Genomic DNA, 18,593 nt, shown 5'->3' on the forward strand with positions numbered 1-18,593 from the left:
TGCGAGTGGGAGGTGACGCGGCTATTGAGAGACGATTAGCATGAAGAGGCGCCTTGTGTGCGGGTTACGGCAACGGACGCAGCGCCTGACACGATGAATGGGCCGCGGAGGGAGAAAAGATAGCAGGGGCATGGGAAAAGCCCGCGGCAACACACCAGCCACAAAACCCAGGGAGCTACGCGGACAATTAGCCCGTGAATGCGACTGTGGAAATTAATGGCCTTCAAACCAGCTGCCAAGTGTCCCGGCATTCTCCCGTCCCCAGCACAGGAATGCGGCTCGTCCGTGATTTTTGTCTCCCATTAAATGCGCATGCCGGCTCGTCAAAGGCGGAGCGCGAGTTTGGTGAAGAGGCCATTATGAACTACACCATCCCAAGCGCTTGTTTCGGCAGCCACTGAGCTAAACGGCAGAATAATTGGAGCATTATTGCGTTCGTTAGCGGTGGGTTCTCAGGCCGACCACGGTCCGTATCTGCTTAGCACAACCGAGAATCCCGCTGAAGTGCATAAGAAAGAAGGAGGCCGTCCATGTCGAAGAAATGCTCTAAAACACATTAAGCACGTGAGAGAGATGGCAGCGTGTTTATGGGAACCAAAACAATCCCTCAGTTCCTCTGAGAAAACGCTCGTAGTGTAGAGCACGGTGAATTTGCTCAACGCAAACACTAATGCGATTCTTATCTACATGCAAAATATAAGCGGTAATCGTTCCTGGGTTGTCTGATAAAAGAGACTGGCCTGAGGTCCCGCACCAGAACGCACGCTCCCAGAACATTTCTGAATTTACGGGTCATTCAAAAACAACCATGTTGCGTGTAGGTGCTGCAGGTGGCGTGCGAAGGTCTCCAAAGCATAGTGGGGTGGGCCGAGAGCGTAGGACGTGAGGCTGTGTGGCAGTGCAGTGACGGTACCCGTGAATCATGCTGGTGGGACACGGAGGAGATTACAGGCTGCAGGACCTGTGGCCTTGTGACTGTAGTGTTGTGCATGGTCAAGGAGTCAGACAACATACCTGCTCTGCGTTTTTGGCTACAGTAATGAGGTCTGCTTGCTGTTCCAATCTGATCCTAATCACCATTTTTTTAAGTTGGTGTGTGTGGGGGGGGGGGGGGCTAGGGGGCTGTTGTTATCCCAATACAAAGGAGAGGCAAAAATCACACACACACATAGACTGCACAGTGTGACCTGGAATAGAGAGTACTAAATGAACCAGCAAGACCTACAATAAACTATTTTACCCAGAGTGCACTGTGCAGGGTTCCCTCTGGGTCAGCGTATGCATTGTTTTCACTCTAGATCATTCGTTTTCATTCACCCTTCCTCGTCACCCCCTCGAGGTCTCTTGTGTTCCTCCTGTTTGTGTGTGTGTGGGGGGTGTCTGTGGGTGGGTGGGTGTGTGTGTCCATAGACGTCCTCACACTCCCACTTGTATGATCAGCTACATTCCCAGGACTGAGTTCTGACTGAAATGTGTCTTGCTGAGGGACGGTTATCCCAAAGTATAAACACTGATCCAGTAAAACCCTACGGACAAACAGGAGTTTCTCCTGTTTGCCTTCAGGAGTTCACTCACTGTTCCATCACCTCTTATCTCCAGAGAGGAGGGATGTAATGAGGACCTGCAGCACACGGGCTCATGTGATAATGTGTAAAACAGAACAACCTCGAGTCCTGGTCATCACTCCTGGATCCAGACATGATCCTGAGCACATCTAACTCCCTCACCAACCAAGTCAGCTGTTTATCATTTGACCCTGGACAGGCAACACGACCTACTTATGTAGAAGCAATACTAGACAGTACATTGTTCTTGCTGGTTCTAGATCATCCTGGCTCTAGATCAGGGCTATTCAACTGGCGGCCCACGGGCCAGATCCGGCCCTTGGCCCATCTCCCCATAAATAAAACACAAATTACGTTCAAATTACGCCCCAAACCCCCCCCCCCCCCGTCAACAATTTACGCTTCAATTTTACATCCACTATGACAGTATTGGTATAGGTCTGAAAATTGTCTGGCCCTCTGGCCCGCAGAAAAATATAGTTGAATCAGGGTTGCCAACTTTTGAAGATCGCTTGGAGTGAGATTTGAACCTGGAGGAGGTGGCAAGTGTAAATTGTTGACGGGGGGGGGGGGGGGGCAACGTAAAATGGACACATATTAAGTATTATATCGAGATCGATCGCCAGTGGTTGGTGCCAGAGCGAACTAGTAACTCATTGAATCATATGGATCAGAGGTAAATAAACGATTTTTTTTTTCGGCGTGAGATATCAGAAGTGTGGCGTGAGAGCGTGTGAAAACGGTCAAATGCATGTGTCTCACGCTCAATGCGTGAGAGTTGGCAACCCTGGTTGAATAGCCCTGTTCTACATCATCAGGCTCAGTTCAAAGCTTCATAGTACAGGCCTATAGTTAGATTTGGTTCAGTATATCAGAACTAGCATGTAAAAAAATGGATTGGTGTACTGCTGCTTAGGAATAGATCTACTAAACAGTAAACAAATGTACTCATCCAAACACATGAGTTCAGGCAGTTAAAAACAGGAAGTGGTTGTAGAAGAAACTTTCCAAAAGTCTGGGATGATGTTGCCAAATAACTGAGGTTGGAGCATTTGCCAACCTCCCCAGTGCAATACAAACAGCACTCTTGAAACCTGTTCCTGCCCACTCCAACTAGAACAGCACACTCTGAAGCCTGTTTCTACCTTATTATATTATCTACAAAAACAGAACTCTTGAAGCCAGTTCCTACCACACTATAACCTCTAGAAACACAACACTCTCAAAGGCTGTTTGTACCCTGTCATGAAAAACAGCACTCTCAAAGATTGTTCCTACCCCTCCAGAGCTAATTGGCCATCATATATCTTCTTCCTGCCAACACAGGAAGTGTCCAAACAGGAAGTGCTTAGTTACACATTTTTGTTATGTGTACCTAGAGATGCAGAGAATACATTTGAAATGTTTGAAAATAGGTGTGGAGAAAGGACTACAGTGTAAAGATACAGATGTGAAGAAAGGGCTACAGTGTAAAGATACAGATGTGGAGAAAGGACTGCAGTGTAAAGATACAGATGTGGAGAAAGGACTACAGTGTAAAGATACAGGTGTGAAGAAAGGGCTACAGTGTAAAGATACAGTTGTGGAGAAAGGGCTACAGTGTAAAGATACAGGTGTGAAGAAAGGGCTACAGTGTAAAGATACAGTTGTGGAGAAAGGGATACAGTGTAAAGATACAGGTGTGGAGAAAGGGATACAGTGTAAAGATACAGTTGTGGAGAAAGGACTACAGTGTAAAGATACAGGTGTGGAGAAAGGGATACAGTGTAAAGATACAGTTGTGGAGAAAGGACTACAGTGTAAAGATACAGGTGTGAAGAAAGGGCTACAGTGTAAAGATACAGGTGGTGAAATTGTAGAAATGACACCACAACACAAGCACATGGAAGTACACACAGACACACACCCTTATGCAAAAATACATGCAATTGTGCAAACATACACTTATACACAGGCACACAGCACACACACACACACACACACACACACACACACTGTTTTGTTTATTTTTGTTTGAGTACTCTGTCTTCACATACCATGCTGGTGATAGCATGCTTTTACCACTCACTGGTCTCTCTCTCTCTCTCTCTCTCTCTTTCTCTCTCTCTCTCTCACACACACACACACACACACACACACACACACACACACACACACACACACACACACACACACACACACACACACACACACACACAGTCTCTCTAGGCAGCAGTGGCTGATGGTCCCAGAGAGCTGAACCAGCACTTCATACCAACACAATCAGATCCAGATGGGACTCTATGTGTCCTCCTCTTACTCAAACTACTAATACACACACACACACACACACACACACACACACACACACACACACACACACACACACACACACACACACAGACACACACACACACCCTCTCCCTCCTCTTGCAGAACAGAGCTGTATGCACAAATGGCATGCACAGTATTTTTGAACACTCAAACACACACACACACACACACACACTTACCAATAATGTGGATGTGGAAAAAAGTGTTCAACCTTTAACTGAAATGATTTTATGAGTGTGAGAGAAATACCAGTGTAGTAGCTCATATGTTGAATATAAATCTGTTGCCCTGGTCCACACTTAAAGGAAACTCACACACTCAATCTGTGGTTTGCTTGAACTCCAGAACTTCAACCCAGTAGGAAGCTATTTGCAGAAAAAGCAGATCTGTGCAGTTTTTAGCAGTCCATACCTGTTCTAGAGATCACACGCCTCATACAGAATGGCACACTCAGACTATTACACTCATGCATAGAAGAGCAAAAGTCGATCTAGAAGCATCCATATCTGCTCTCTGACATGTAGGATGTGATGAGTGTGTGTATGATGCTTACAGGGTTGCCAACTTTTCAAGATCGCTTGGAGTGAGATTTGAACCTGGAGGGGGTGGCGAGTGTAAATTGTTACCATGGGGGTGTAAAATGGACACAAATTAAGTATTATATCGCGATCGATCGATCTCCAGTGGTTGGCGCCAGAGCGAACTAGTAACTCATTGAATCATAGATGTGGATCAGAGGTAAATAAACTAGATTTTTTTTTCGGCGTGAGAATTCGGAAGTGTGGCGTGAGAGCGTGTGAAGACACTCAAATGCGTGTTTCTCACGCTCAATGCGTGAGAGTTGGCAACCCTGTGCTTAGAGGCCAGTGAGTCTGTACTGGCTCTAGAGGGGACAGAGCCGTGGTGGTGGAGTCTACAGTTCAGTGCCCTTTAACCTGCAGAACTGCAGCGTGTCCTCTAGACACGTGCGTCTGCTGATTGCCAGAAGAAGCTTGTGTTGATGGCGACAGTTGAGGTCTGGAGAAAACATGTTAGCACTGTTAGCATTGTTAGCATTGTGAAAGCACTGTTAGTACTGTGATGCTTCAGCACAGTGGCAAGTGCATGTGGCTTTGCTGTAGGCTTCCCACGTGTCTACATCCCGTGTGTGTGTGTGTGTGTTGAAAGGCATTTCTCAGGCTCATTGCTCTTGATATGGTGGGTAGTAACAAGGGCCAAGCTGACACAGCTTCACTGCAGATGTGTGTGTGTGTGTCTTAGTGCTGGGTCATGTTCATGTGTGTATGTGTGTGTGTGCTTGTGTGTGTATGTTTTATCTCTCTCGTCTCAGTGCTGGGTCATGTTTGTGTGTGTGTGTGTGTGTGTGTGTGTGTATGTGTGTCTCAGTGCTGGGTCATGTTTGTGTGTGTGTGTGTCAGTGCTCGGTCATGTTCATGTGTGTGTGTGGGTCATGTTCATGTGTGAACTGATTGCTCCTCAGTCTCCTCCCCTGACAGTGTGTCAGCATACCAGAGTGTCTGAGTGTTTCTTCACCGGAACTGGAGGAACATGACTGGGTCTTAGGACGTAGAGTATCCAGTATATCCGTTGATTTGTTTGTTAATTTGCGTATTTTAAGTAATGTATTGTCCAGATTTGTGCCACAATCAGCAGTGTGTTTTTCCCTGGATCATGGTGATCAGAACACGGTCAGAACTAGGGACCCAAGAAGAACCAGCGTCAGAACCAGGGACCAAACATGGTCAGAACAGTGACTTGCACCCACAGACAGGGGAGGGCTTGTTGCTTATCCTCACACACTGGGAAGGGCTAGCATCCACACACACAATGCCATGACTACCTGCACAGGTAGTTCACCCCTGGATTAGATCTTTTGGTACCTGCCTACAACTCTCCTTGGAACTGCAGTAAAATCCCTCTAGTCAGCGTGACAGAAGGAAACTGCTCCCTGCTCCACGGTGCTGTCTGCTCCGTCATGGAAGTCCAGGCTGCATCCAGGAGGCTGTTTCAGAAGGCCAGAGGGTCCCAGCCCCCCACCACCCACATCTGCTCATAATCTAACCTCCTGGTACATACGGAGGGATTTATTAGACCCAGTTACATTGTACGATTGAGTCGATGTTACCTCCATGTGGATGGGAGAGTCTGGCTTCTGGGAACATATCCTACTCTCGGGTTAAAGATGCACATGAGCAGATTGGTGCAAACCTGGTAAACCTCACTTGTGTTAAGTGGCTTGTTTTCCTTGCACATGTATCCGTTGTAGTGTACAGTACCAACACTCCGCAAAAGGATGACTTCATTTAAAACGCATACACAAACAGATCACTGCATAGCTTACATGACGTCTAAAGAGACTGTTGCTCATGTGTGTGTTTGTGTGTCTGAAACCATAGAGTGGAATCTCCCCAGCTGTAAGTAGTTTACACACCATCTGGATCCTCTCTCCCCCCCATCTCCCCCTCTTTCTTTCTCTCCCTCCCTCTCTCCCAGTGTTTCTCTCCCTCTCTCTCTCCCAGTGTTTCTCTCCCTCTCTCTCTCCCAGTGTTTCTCTCCCTCTCTCTCCCCTTCTCTCTTTCTCTCCCTCTCCTTCCCCCCTCTCTCTCTCCCATAGCTGGCTGTGGAGGTATCTTGTTCTTCCTACTGCTTCAGTCATCAGGATTATTTTAAGGTCTGTGATCAAGCCCAAACTCCTGAAGACATTTGGTGTACATTTGTGTCCTCATCCCATTTCTCTGCTCCCCTTCTCTCTGTCTCTCTAAGGTCTGAAGAACTCAGACTTCTTAACCCCTTTATTTAATTTTCACGCTTGCACTCCCACCCCAACCCCCCCCCACCCCCCACACACGGTTTTAACCATGCAAAGCCCAGAGCAATATCACTTTTTCTGCCCCATCCCCACCCTGCTTCATAATCCCGCCCCTCCATCCCCACCCCTGCTTCATAATCCTGCCCCTCCATCCCCACCTCTGCTTCATAATCCCGCCCCTCCATCCCCACCCCTGCTTCATAATCCCGCCCCCATCCCCACCCCTGCTTCATAATCCCGCCCCTCCATCCCCACCCTGCTTCATAATCCCGCCCCTCCATCTCCACCCCTGCTTCATAATCCGGTCCCCCATCTCTACCTCTGCTTCATAATCCCGCCCCATCCCCACCCTGCTTCATAATCCCGCCCCCCCATCCCCACCCTGCTTCATAATCCCACCCCCATCCCCACCTCTGCTTCATAATCCCGCCCCATCTCCACCCTGCTTCATAATCCCGCCCCCCCATCCCCACCCTGCTTCATAATCCCGCCACCATCCCCACCCTGCTTCATAATCCTGCCCCCCCATCCCCACCTCTGCTTCATAATCCCAACCCCCTTCCCCACCCTGCTTCATAATCCCTCCCCCCATCCCCACCCTCCATCATAATCCCGCCCCCATCCCCACCCTGCTTCATAATCCTGCCCCCACATCCCCACCCTGCTTCATAATCTTGCCCCCATCCCCACCTCTGCTTCAAAATCCCGCCTCCATCCCCACCCTGCTTCACAGAGACTCAATGGCTCTTTGAAACACTTTATTCAATTCATCCAAAGCTTTATTTAAACTCTCGTCAGAGTGCGTGTTCACACTTCTTAATAGCACCCCGCCCTCATCAGAGCTGTCATGGCGACTGACGCTGGGACGTTTAGCCAGTGGCTAATCCAGCTGCAACCGCTCCCCAGCCGGGCTGTGCTCCACTCTGGAGTACGTTAAGCGTTATTGCATTAGTCTTCAAATTGCACCTTTTAAATAAATATTTTTTTTATTCTGTTATTGGCTCTTACACATATCAAGCGTACAGTATGTTATAGTTTTATCAAAAAGTGGAAAATACTGATGTTACATAAGTAACAAATGTAAAAAATAAGTACTTTAACCTTACTTCCCCTGAAAATAAGAGCATAAATTCCAGCATATGAAAAATATCCATAAAAACACGGCTTAAGTACTTTAAGTTAATAAACAGTAAAAAAGTAAAAACATTACATTATAAAACAGAACAAAACATGACGAACAATACAATAAAACGTACAGTAACGTGAACACTGACTTCCAAGGACTTTTTCTTCATTGATATAAACATACAAACAGGTTCATGCTGAGCTTTACTAGTCAGGGTCAAAGGTCACTAGCAGTGTCTTCTAACAGCGTGGCTCTTGAAGTCACTCAGTCTGGTGCAACAGTGTCCAGGTCACATTTCGCCATGTCCTGTTAACAGGGTGTAGTGTCTTGTTCACATCCCGCCACGGCCTGTTTGCACTGTCCTGTTAACAACCCACAATGTCCTGGTCACAGGTCGCAGTGTCCTGTTCACAGTGTCCTGTTCCCAACCTGGCCTAAGCACACAGGACTCCTCTTTCAGGAAGATTCTGGAATATCCACAAGACAGAGGCTAGGTCTCGCTAAGATGAACCTGTGATCAGTCATTAAGATGCAGAAGAAGAGAGGACTGATCCCACACACACACACACACACACACACACACACACATACACACACACAAACACACATGCCCCCTACAGAGACAGCATCAACCCACATCTCATCAGCCCCGATCAGTCAAATATGGGCCTCTCTGTGAGTACAGCGGTGGAGAGAACTCCATCTGATCACCTTCACCAGGCTGTACTTCTAACTTCAACCACATCCTTCCTGTCTTTCTGCTGTATGGCACATTGAATGGAAATCTGGGGGTCAACAAGGAGTCTTTACGTCTGTGGAATCACAACGGAGTCGGGGACTGAAGTCTATTTTACTCTCGGAGACATGCACACAGCACTGTGGCACTCTGACCAGGAGGAGAACTGTCACAGGTATATCACTCTGCCTTACCGCATTTAAGCTCGTCTTGTTACAAATATACAAACCAAAGACAAAACAGAGAGTTGACACATTTATTATTGCTAACACTCATCTCCTCTCTGCCCGAAGTCCAGCGAGGCGTGTGGGGGAACTCTCATACGTACTGTTCAGCCTCTCCTTCTGCGATGATGGTGACTGAGCCGTCACCACTGTTCATCTCAATGTCCTTAGCAGCAGTGGAAGTTTCCGGAAGCAGCGCCAAGTCTTTGAAAACGTCCATGTAGTGGGTGAAGCCAGGACCCCAGTTCAGCAGGCTGTCCCAGTTGAAGCTACCCGCCCCCTGGCCCAGTTTGTGGGGCAGCGTGTGGTGCTGGTGCTCCCCGAGCAGGGCGTGGCCTCCGCCAGGCCCGCCCTCTGCCCGCCGGGTGGAGTACCGCCTCTGCTTCACCCTTCCTCCATAATCTTCATCGTCAGCGTCTGACTCGTTGACCTGTGAGAGCTTGGGCATGCGTGATCCATAGGTGACCGGCTTCTCCCGGTCATACTCCATCTCGGAGCAAGTAAAGGAGTCGTGGGAGTCGCTCTCTGAGGAAGACTCTGGTGCTGGGATTCCATCGGCGGGATTACGTACCCGGGACAGAGGCCGGCGGCAGTCTTCCTCAGACGAGGAGCGCCCGTGGTCGGCGCTGCAGATGCTGGGGTTTCTGGGCCGTGGCGTGTTCAGGCGTTCCACCTCCTCGATGGAGAGGCCCACGGGTGGCCCGCTCTCCAGTGGGATCTGCTCGATGGGCTGCTTGAGGCGGCTGGCCGGCCGCGACCCGGCACCCGCCATCGTCTGAGGACTCTTGCTACGGCGGCCGAGCCGCGTGGCGTAGTTGAACATGGCGGCCTCCGCGTGGAGGTCCAGCGGGCTTCCCTCACGCCGCGCCAGGTTCAGCTCCCGTGTGGGCGTGTTCCGGTAAAAGGGGGCAGGCTTGTTGAAGGGGGCGGGGCTGTGGCGGGACAAGGGGTTGGGTGTGGGACAGGGCGCGTGACTGAGAGGCGTGGCCCGGAGCCCCTGGGCGTAGGTGGGCTGGTAGGTGTAGCTGGAGGCTCCGAGTGGCAGAGGGGACTGGCGGGCGTAGCCCAGGGGGCTCCGCCTCTGAATGCTGAATTTGGGGGTGTGGCTGCGGAACTGCTTGTAGTGCTGGATGATGTCGGCGTCGGACGGCGCGATGCTGCTGGCGTTATCGATGTCATAGTGCTCGATGTCGGCCTCCGGCACCCCGCACGGCACGCACGGGGCGCTCGGTACCGCCTCACCCACCTGCGGGATGTCTGTCTCGTCGTAGATCAGATACGGGTTCTCCCGTTCAATGATGTCAGGTTTAGGGTTCCCTTCTGGCTGTTTGCGGACGGTCATGTCATCACCGTACGGCGGGATGTTGTCCGGGTCGTCAAACGCCACGTTCTCACTTCCCTTCTTCTTCTTCTTTTTCTTCTTCTTCTTCTCCTTGGGCTTCTTGTCATCCTTCGAGCCTCCGCTCTTGCCCGTCCCCTTGCAGTGGTTGTGCAGGATCAGACTGAGCACCACCAGGGCGAGCAGGCTGGCACAGCCACCCACGATGGCCGGCACCGCCCAGATGGGCAGAACCAGCTCCTCCCCGCTAGCGCTGGGACTGCAGGTGAAGCCCTCGTCGCCGGCCGCCTTGCACTCTGTTCCCTGAGGACACGCCACGCCCAGGCAGGCCACCAGGCTCTCGCACAAGAGCCCCGTGTACGGCTCCTCGCACACGCAGCTAAAGCCCCCCCGTGCAGCCGGGACGCAGCTGCCCCCGTGCTGGCAGGGGCCAGAGGTGCAGTCGCCGGGCGGCACGCACTGGTACGTGTACCACTGGTTGACGCACATCAGGCCGTCCCAGCAGGGGGCGCTCTCGCAGAGGTTGGGGCCACGGCAGCCGATCTTCACCGACGGGTCTGTCCAGGTGACGGAGACGGTTCGGTGCTCGCCACTGAATGGCAGGAGCTCACCGTTGTGCTTGACATATAGATAACACCCATCGAATCCTGCAGCAGGAAAGAGAGATGGAGAGAGAGATGGAGAGAGAGATGGAGAGAGGTTGATAGAAAGGGATTGAGAGAGAGAGAGAGAGAGAGACAGAGATTCAGCTGGATTCAGTGCTACAAGAGGTGAGTGTTTGGCATTATTTCTCTAGTGCAGAGTCACGTCTCACTTCCTCTTCAAGATAATCAGCAAAATGTTACACCCAGCAAGACTACCAAACACATCTCGGCTAGTGTATCATTGTTCAGCATGACGGCTCCAGAGAACAGGGAACGGGCTCGGGACAGTGGGTAGAACAGAGAACGGGCTCGGGACAGTGGGTAGAACAGAGAACGAGCTCGGGACAGTGGGTAGAACAGGGAATGGGCTCGGGACAGTGGGTAGAACAGGGAACGGGCTCGGGACAGTGGGTAGAACAGAGAACGAGCTCGGGACAGTGGGTAGAACAGAGAACGAGCTCGGGACAGTGGGTAGAACAGGGAATGGGCTCGGGACAGTGGGTAGAACAGGGAATGGGCTCGGGACAGTGGGTAGAACAAGGAATGGGCTCGGGACAGTGGGTAGAACAGGGAACGGGCTCGGGACAGTCTAGGCAGAAAAGGGAACAGGCTCGGGACAGTGGGTAGAACAGTAATGTGACTAATCTGAACTCATGCTATCACATTTCCTCTCCATGTTGCCTCATCAACGTAAACAGATGTTTACTGAATTTATCCCTCTTGCAAACGGACAACATTTGGTTCCACTTATCAGAGAGAAAAGCCGAACACAGTTGCCATGGTCTCTGTGGCTGAACGTGATGCCCCAACCAATCTGTGTTCATTTAGCGGTGATTCGCTGGTCCTGTTTGGGTGTACTGGCTTTATTAGCCCTTCGGTTGTGTGTTGTTGCTGTGAACAGCGAGTCTTGTTGTATATTAGCTATGATATGCTGAATCTGACCAAATGACTATTGGTGCAGATGGTAGAGAGGACGGACAGGTCGTGTTGGTTCTGTTCTGGTTTTTGTGAGGCCAACCTGCTGCAGTTTTCTGCTGGCTGAGGCGTGACGGCACTCCACCCAGGGAGAGTGTGAGGACGTTGACACCGCCGAAGTCCTGTGTAGGGTGCTGCACCACCCGCAGGCTGGACTCATCGATGCGGATGGTGGTGGAGGAACTGTTCCTCTGTAGCAGCAGTGTGTGCCACTGGCCGTCAGAGAGAACTACGTCTCCTACAATCCTCTCCACCTTCCCGCCCACTCCAGCATCAGAAACATACTGCAGATTACCATTCTTCAGCTGGAGAAGAAGGGAGAAACAGGGCTTAGTTGAGTGTGTGTGTGTGTGAGAGAGAGAGAGAGAGAGATACAGAGAGAGTTGGGCTACTTCATATCACTGAAAGTTAAGACAGACTTATTATTTATATCAAGTCTTCGACCAGCAAATTAATGAGTTTTGTGTTGAGATTCAGACTTCCATGTTAAAACCGAAACTACTGCACATTTTTACCACAAAAACATGAGAAAATGCTTCAACTGCATTAAATGATCTTATAAAAGTTCCAATGAAACAATAAAAAATGCCAGAAAGACAGAAAAAAGAAAGGGGGGGGGGGGCAATATCATCTCTTGTAACATATTGTAGGCAAGACATCTGATTTAAAAGGTTCAAAAAATCTGGAAATGGAAAGTCTTGCCAAAAGAAAAAAAGTGGAAAAAGACTGAAAAAAAGATCTGCAAAGCAAAATCTGGAGAATAAATTTTCACTCAAGCTTTCCAGCATATTCATGTAATATTATGGGTGTGTGTGTGTGTGTGTGTGTGTGTGTGTAGGGTGTAGTATTCCTAAAGACTGTAGGTTACAGCCCCTGTGACCACAACGACAGAGCAGGTGTCAACCTGAAAAACAACAAATCACGTTGACAGAGGAGATCCTGGAAATAAAAGATCACAGGAAGGTACAAACGCTCAGAGAAGACAGAAATGTAGATGATCATTATTGTCCCATAATTATGGGGAAAATATGATGGAGGGAACAGGAGAGGGGAGGAAGGAGGTGGAGTGAGGTGAGGAGAGGAGATGGAGAGAGTGATGGAGGAGCCAGGGTGTGGTGGAGGTGATGACAGACACCATCCTGTTAGCACGGTAGAGTTGAGGGTGGAGGAGGAGGACACACACACAAACACACACGCTCATGATAACAATCTTAGTGTGTGTGAGCATGTGTGTGTGTGTGCGTGTGTGTGTGTGTTTGTAGGAGTGGGAGGGTAGTGAGGGGGAGAGAGAGGAAAAGAGTGAGGGAGGGAGGGAAAGAGAGAGAGAGAGAGAGAGAGAGAGAGAGAGAGAGAGAGAGAGAGAGAGAGAGAGAGAGAGAGAGAGAGAGAGAGAGAGAGAGAGAGAGATGCTGGTGTATGTGTAGTGGACGAGATGTTTCCTCACCCTGACGGTGGTGTAGTTGGAGGTCTCCTGCACGTGCAGCAGCGTGGCTGTTTTGCTGCGTGTGCGGAACTTCAGCTCCAGACTGCTGGTCTGGGTGTGTGTGTGTGCGCCAGTCTGGAGACCTCTCTCCAACATCACCTCCCTCACCCAGCTCTGACGCATGCTGTAATCCAGACGCCCACTGCCATCCAAGGACAGTGCCGTATCCGCAGAGATGTCTGAGAGAGAGAAAGAGAGAGATGGAGGGAGAGAGAGAGAGAGAGTGAGAGAGAGAGACAGAGGGAAGGAGAGGCACAGAGAGGGAAAAGGAGAGATATTGGTGGGGAACTCTGGGAGTGTGTACGTGTGTGTTTTTCAGGTCACTATGACTGCTCTACCAGCATGTCAGCGATGCCTCTGACAGAATGCCAGGAATTAAAACTCCTCACCTCACTGAAATAGGAAAGTCAGTATTCCAGATCCCACCCTACGCAGCTCCATATTCCGCTCTGAAGTTCAGCTCTGACATCCCAAAGGCACAACTCACAAACTTCCAAACTACTTCCTACCGAGTGCCCAAACACACATCCACACCAGTGTGCACTGAAGCTGGCAGACCAGGTGTTCAACAGGCAGATTTCTGTAAACCAGGCCGGTCTGCATCAAAGCACCAAACTGAAAGTCAAGGGCCATAACGTTTGGACAATCTGACTGGCTAGTTGTTGCTAGCTTAGCTCACTAGCATGGTGACTATCTATCCTCAGGTTAGAACAGTAAAGAGCCATTGTACCCTTTGATTACCCATGCTTCTCACAGTCTGACATAGTGGCGTAAGTGTTCGTGGGGTTCGTTTGATCTCAACAGGATTAAAAGCTCGGCAGCCGTCTGCAGGTGCTACATGCAAATTCTCTACAAACGACAGAGAGCTGCCAAATCCCGTCACATCAGGCGGTGGTGGTTGGTGCATCTGTGTGAGCGGCTCTAACAGCTCATGGCCGACTTACATTTCTCACACAGTCTGCCGGTGAAACCCTCAGCACACTGGCACTGTTGCCATGACCACATGTCCAAGCAGGTGCCTCCGTGACGACATGGGTTAGCAACGCACGCTCCTTCCAACCTGGGACATCTGTAGGCATACACACACACACACACACACACACACACACACACACACACACACACACACACACACACACACACACACACACACACACACACACATACACAAAAAGTCCCACATTATTTAAATGTATTGACAGACGCTATCCCATAAGATCAGATGAGGGGGCTGGTAGTTTAAGTGTGTGTGAGTGAGTGTGTGAGTATGTGTGTGTGAGTATGTGTGTGTGAGTGTGTGTGCGTGCGTGCGTGTGTGTGTGTGTGTGTGTGAGTGTGTGTGCATGTGTGTGTGTGTGTGAGTGTGAGTATGTGTGTGTGAGTATGTGTGTGTGTGTGTGTGTGTGTGTGTGTGTGTGTGTGTGTGTGAGTGAGTGTGTGAGTATGTGTGTGTGTGTGAGTGAGTGTGTGAGTATGTGTGTGTGTGTGTGAGTGAGTGTGTGAGTATGTGTGTGTGTGTGTGTGTGTGAGTGTGTGCGTGTGTGTGAGTGTGTGCGTGTGTGTGAGTGAGTGTGTGAGTATGTGTGTGTGTGTGAGTGTGTGTGTGAGACACACCTGTCCAGGATCCCGTGTGAGGACAGTGCCTGTGACGGCTCCAGCGGTCGTCCGTTGATGGCAAACTCCATGATGCAGCCCACAAAGTCGTGAGTGGCCACCTGTCCCCTGCGCTGGAGGAGGGGCTGGAGCACACGCACGCCCCCTACTGACACACGGTTGGGCTGCACGTCCAGGATCCTGAGGGCAGAGACCAGAGGCAGTGGGAGGACAGTGTGGACAAGGGACAGCTGGTCCCGGAGCAGCAAGCAGACGAAACCAGCCAGACCGCCTGCAGGGAGTCTCCTGCTGTGTGTGTGTGTGTGTGTGTGTGTGTTTGTGTGTGTGTGTGTGTGAGAGTGCACTCACCAGTCAGTGTGTGCCGCTACACTGCTGACAGCACAGTAGCCTGGCTCCTGGTCTTCTCTACACAGATCCACAGTCAGAGATGCAGCCTTAAAGACAGAGAGATGGAGAGAGAAATATGGAGAAATGTTATTGCAGTGTGAACACACAAATCACAAGGATAGCATCTCAAACCTTGATTTGTGAATATGTAGATTCCGTCACACCCACACGTACAGAGACATAAATCTTAAAACAATAGAAACCCTGGAATCATGAGTATACATGGACGCTGCAGGACCTCAGGCTGCTGAAGGAAGCTCAGACAGACCAGTGTTCCCAGTGTTCCCAGTGTCATTAGTGTAACCCACCTGCTGCTTACTTCAGTACACACTAAGTATACACTGAACACAGGTGTTTTCTAGCATTTAATTCAGGTGTATAATTACATTGAATTCAGGTGTACACTTACACTGAGTTCAGGTGTTTTCTTACACTGCGTTCAGGTGTTTTCTTACACTGAGTTCAGGTGTATATGTACATTGAGTTCAGGTGTATATGTACATTGAGTTCAGGTGTTTTCTTACACTGAGTTCAGGTGTATATGTGCACTGAGTTCAGGTGTTTTCTTACACTGAGTCCAGGTGTATATGTACACTGAGTTCAGGTGTATATGTACATTGAGTGCAGGTGTATATGTACATTGAATTCAGGTGTTTTCTTACACTGAGTTCAGGTGTTTTCTTACATTGAGTTCAGGTGTATATGTACACTGGGTTCAGGTGTATATGTACACTGAGTTCAGGCGTTTTCTTACACTGAGTTCAGGTGTTTTCTTACACTGAGTTCAGGTGTATATGTACACTGAGTTCAGGTGTATTCACAGGGGGGCAGGGCAGCTAATCTTGAGCCCCATCTTAGCGAACCCAACAGTGGCACAAGAAACCAATCTGCCCATGGAAACCATGGAAACAAGGCGTGTTTGTGTTGCACATGTCAGCGCTGACCCAGCCGGGCCATTGCTCCGGCCATATGGGCCTGTAACGCATCTCCGCACTTCAAAGGGCCATAGACCTCAGAGCTAGGATCTGGTCCCATCATCAACAGAATCCCATCGGTTAAGATGTGAAGGGTGAAGAAAAGGGTTGAGAGTGAGCACGGTTAGAGCACTCAGAAGAAACATCCCGTCGCACTGGAAGCGAAGAGGAAACACTCTGCTGCTGACGTGTGTCACGCTAATCACAGTGAGTGTGTTTTACCATGACAGTGGGTCTTAATATGTGAAGCAGTGTGTGTGTCTGTGTTAACTCAATTCTTTTCCAAAAGGAAGGACCTTTCCGTTACTCCACACACGCCTGCGTGTCCCCTCAACCTGGGCAACACATGAAAGGAAGAACGGCCTTGAACCTCAGCGTGGACGGGTCTCACCTCAGAGTTAGAGCCCCCCTCCCGAGACAGCTGGGATGTATTTTGACTACATGCGTGTAAATACCAGCCATCATGAGCCATAAAGTAACTGAGCTGATGGTGTTTGGAGAGCAGTGAGTTTGGACAATGTAACTGTTGAAGCTTCACTTGCTCTGTTCCTCCTCCCAGAGGTGAGGTGGGTACTGGGCGGGACCTGCGGCCTCTGATCAGATCTCCTCTCCATGACAGAAACAGAGGACGTAAAGTCATAATGGGCAATAAAAACAACAGCAGCTTGCTCCAGACTGAACTGGAACATCTTAACTAAACAAAAGTAGCCTTGACTCCCTGAGCTCGACCTTAACCACAGGGGGGCTGCCCAGAGCCTGCTTATGACTTTAACATCTGCAGAAAATCCACATCTGAAAACACACACACACACACACACACACACACACACACACACACACACACACACACACACACACACACACACACACACACATACACACACTCACTCACTCATGCAGAACTGCCGAAATGACCCACATCACCTTCTCCAAACACAGGGATCGGGTTTTCTTTACACCTCCGCGGGGACATGCTGCACACTCCCTCCTCCTCCCTCCACACCTCCTCCACCCACACCTCCTCTGCCTGCACCATCAGGCACATGCACTACCACACTGGCCCAATGCTGATGCTGCTTCCGTACCTTCCTAGACCTTTGCGCTGCAGTTCCTCACAACCCAGACCATCTAACCACCCTCTGACCCTATGGGCTCTGGTCCGGCTGAAGACCTGTGGTAAGAACCTTCTGACATACCTGTGATTTCTATTTTCAAGGCAGAATTGGGAGCAAATTCCAAGCAAGCTGCATGGAATTCAAACAAGTATCCCAGCGCACGTTACAAATGACCAAATGAGCATAATCACTCGCAATTACTGACCAAGCAAAAACCGCAAACATGAACAAGTCGTGTGGGCAGTTTGATTACTAATTCATGATGTAAAATCTCCTGCGCTTTAACAAAGCCCATCTCCGAGCCCCCTGACTGTAACATTATGTGAAAAGCACCGATTACAATAGCGAGCTGACGTCAACTTCAATATCCTTCACAGTGCACTTTCACCAAATAGTTTTAGGCTCCTATTACACAAAATCTGTTTTGCGTATATTGCAAAAGAACAAACCGTGCCACGGAAAAAAAATTATAAATCACAAAATAAACCGATGATAATTCATCACAACTAATAAAGTTTTTTGAGAATTCTACTGAGGACTCACCATTCCGGCTCTGCGTGCTATGACCGTGTGGAAGTGACCGTCTGAAACGCGAATCATAGTCATCAGTTTGTAGGTGCCGCTGCCAAGATTGAAAGAGAACCTCATCCGACCCTCCAAGATCTCCAGGGCCAGAAACTCAGCCTTGTCACCAGTCTGGTTGTCATGGTTGTACATCAGCAGAGCGTTCTCCTTGAGTGTGGCAAACTTCACGTAGATGTAGTTGTTGTTGGGATCCAGGCTGGGGAACTCCATGTACGAGAGCTCCTCAAAGCCATAGCTGTTCAGCTCACAGTGTTTCCCAAATACACCTATGCAACAGGAAGAAGGATGTTAGCACTGCTTCACTGTGTGTAACAACACTGGCTTAGCAAGCACACTTCACAAGTGTTATATATTCAATCTGAAATGCATAGCCTACAATGCTAAAAAGACAATGCTACAATAATATAGCAAAGCATAGCCCAGTATAGTAACATGTGATCTTGTAATGAGGGACCATGATGGTGACAGTGTTGAAATTTTGCTATTGCACTGGATTGCAGTGGATCACAACCCAAAGCCACACCCAAAGGTTTCTCTTTAAAATATCCTGAGTATACACCAGCCTCCGCACTGGACTTCTGAAAGAGGCAAAACAACATTCTAGCTAGCAAAGGTATTTGAACATATCGAAGTTTTGTTAATGTTATATCTTTAAAAATTGCCTGTGTCCAACATGTACCCACTGGATAACCTGGAAACCTAAC

At 49.4% G+C, this 18,593-nt stretch overlaps 1 protein-coding gene across 2 annotated transcripts in view; it reads right to left on the minus strand.

Moving 5' to 3' along the window:
• Positions 1-7,453: 7,453 nt before the first annotated feature.
• fat4 (FAT atypical cadherin 4) overlaps positions 7,454-18,593 on the minus strand; it is a 92,696-nt gene continuing 81,556 nt past the window's right edge. For both annotated transcript variants that reach the window (XM_076988110.1, XM_076988119.1), the window contains exons 11-17: positions 17,848-18,155; positions 15,177-15,262; positions 14,829-15,008; positions 14,159-14,283; positions 13,176-13,393; positions 11,775-12,036; positions 7,454-10,759 (exon numbers count right to left, since the gene is read on the minus strand). In XM_076988110.1, the coding sequence (XP_076844225.1) occupies positions 8,868-10,759; positions 11,775-12,036; positions 13,176-13,393; positions 14,159-14,283; positions 14,829-15,008; positions 15,177-15,262; positions 17,848-18,155 (3,071 nt within the window). In that variant the 3' untranslated portion in view covers positions 7,454-8,867. The remainder of the gene's footprint in view (positions 10,760-11,774; positions 12,037-13,175; positions 13,394-14,158; positions 14,284-14,828; positions 15,009-15,176; positions 15,263-17,847; positions 18,156-18,593) is intronic.

The sequence above is a fragment of the Brachyhypopomus gauderio genome, chromosome 2, assembly GCF_052324685.1.
Source record: "Brachyhypopomus gauderio isolate BG-103 chromosome 2, BGAUD_0.2, whole genome shotgun sequence".
Taxonomy (NCBI): domain Eukaryota; kingdom Metazoa; phylum Chordata; class Actinopteri; order Gymnotiformes; family Hypopomidae; genus Brachyhypopomus; species Brachyhypopomus gauderio.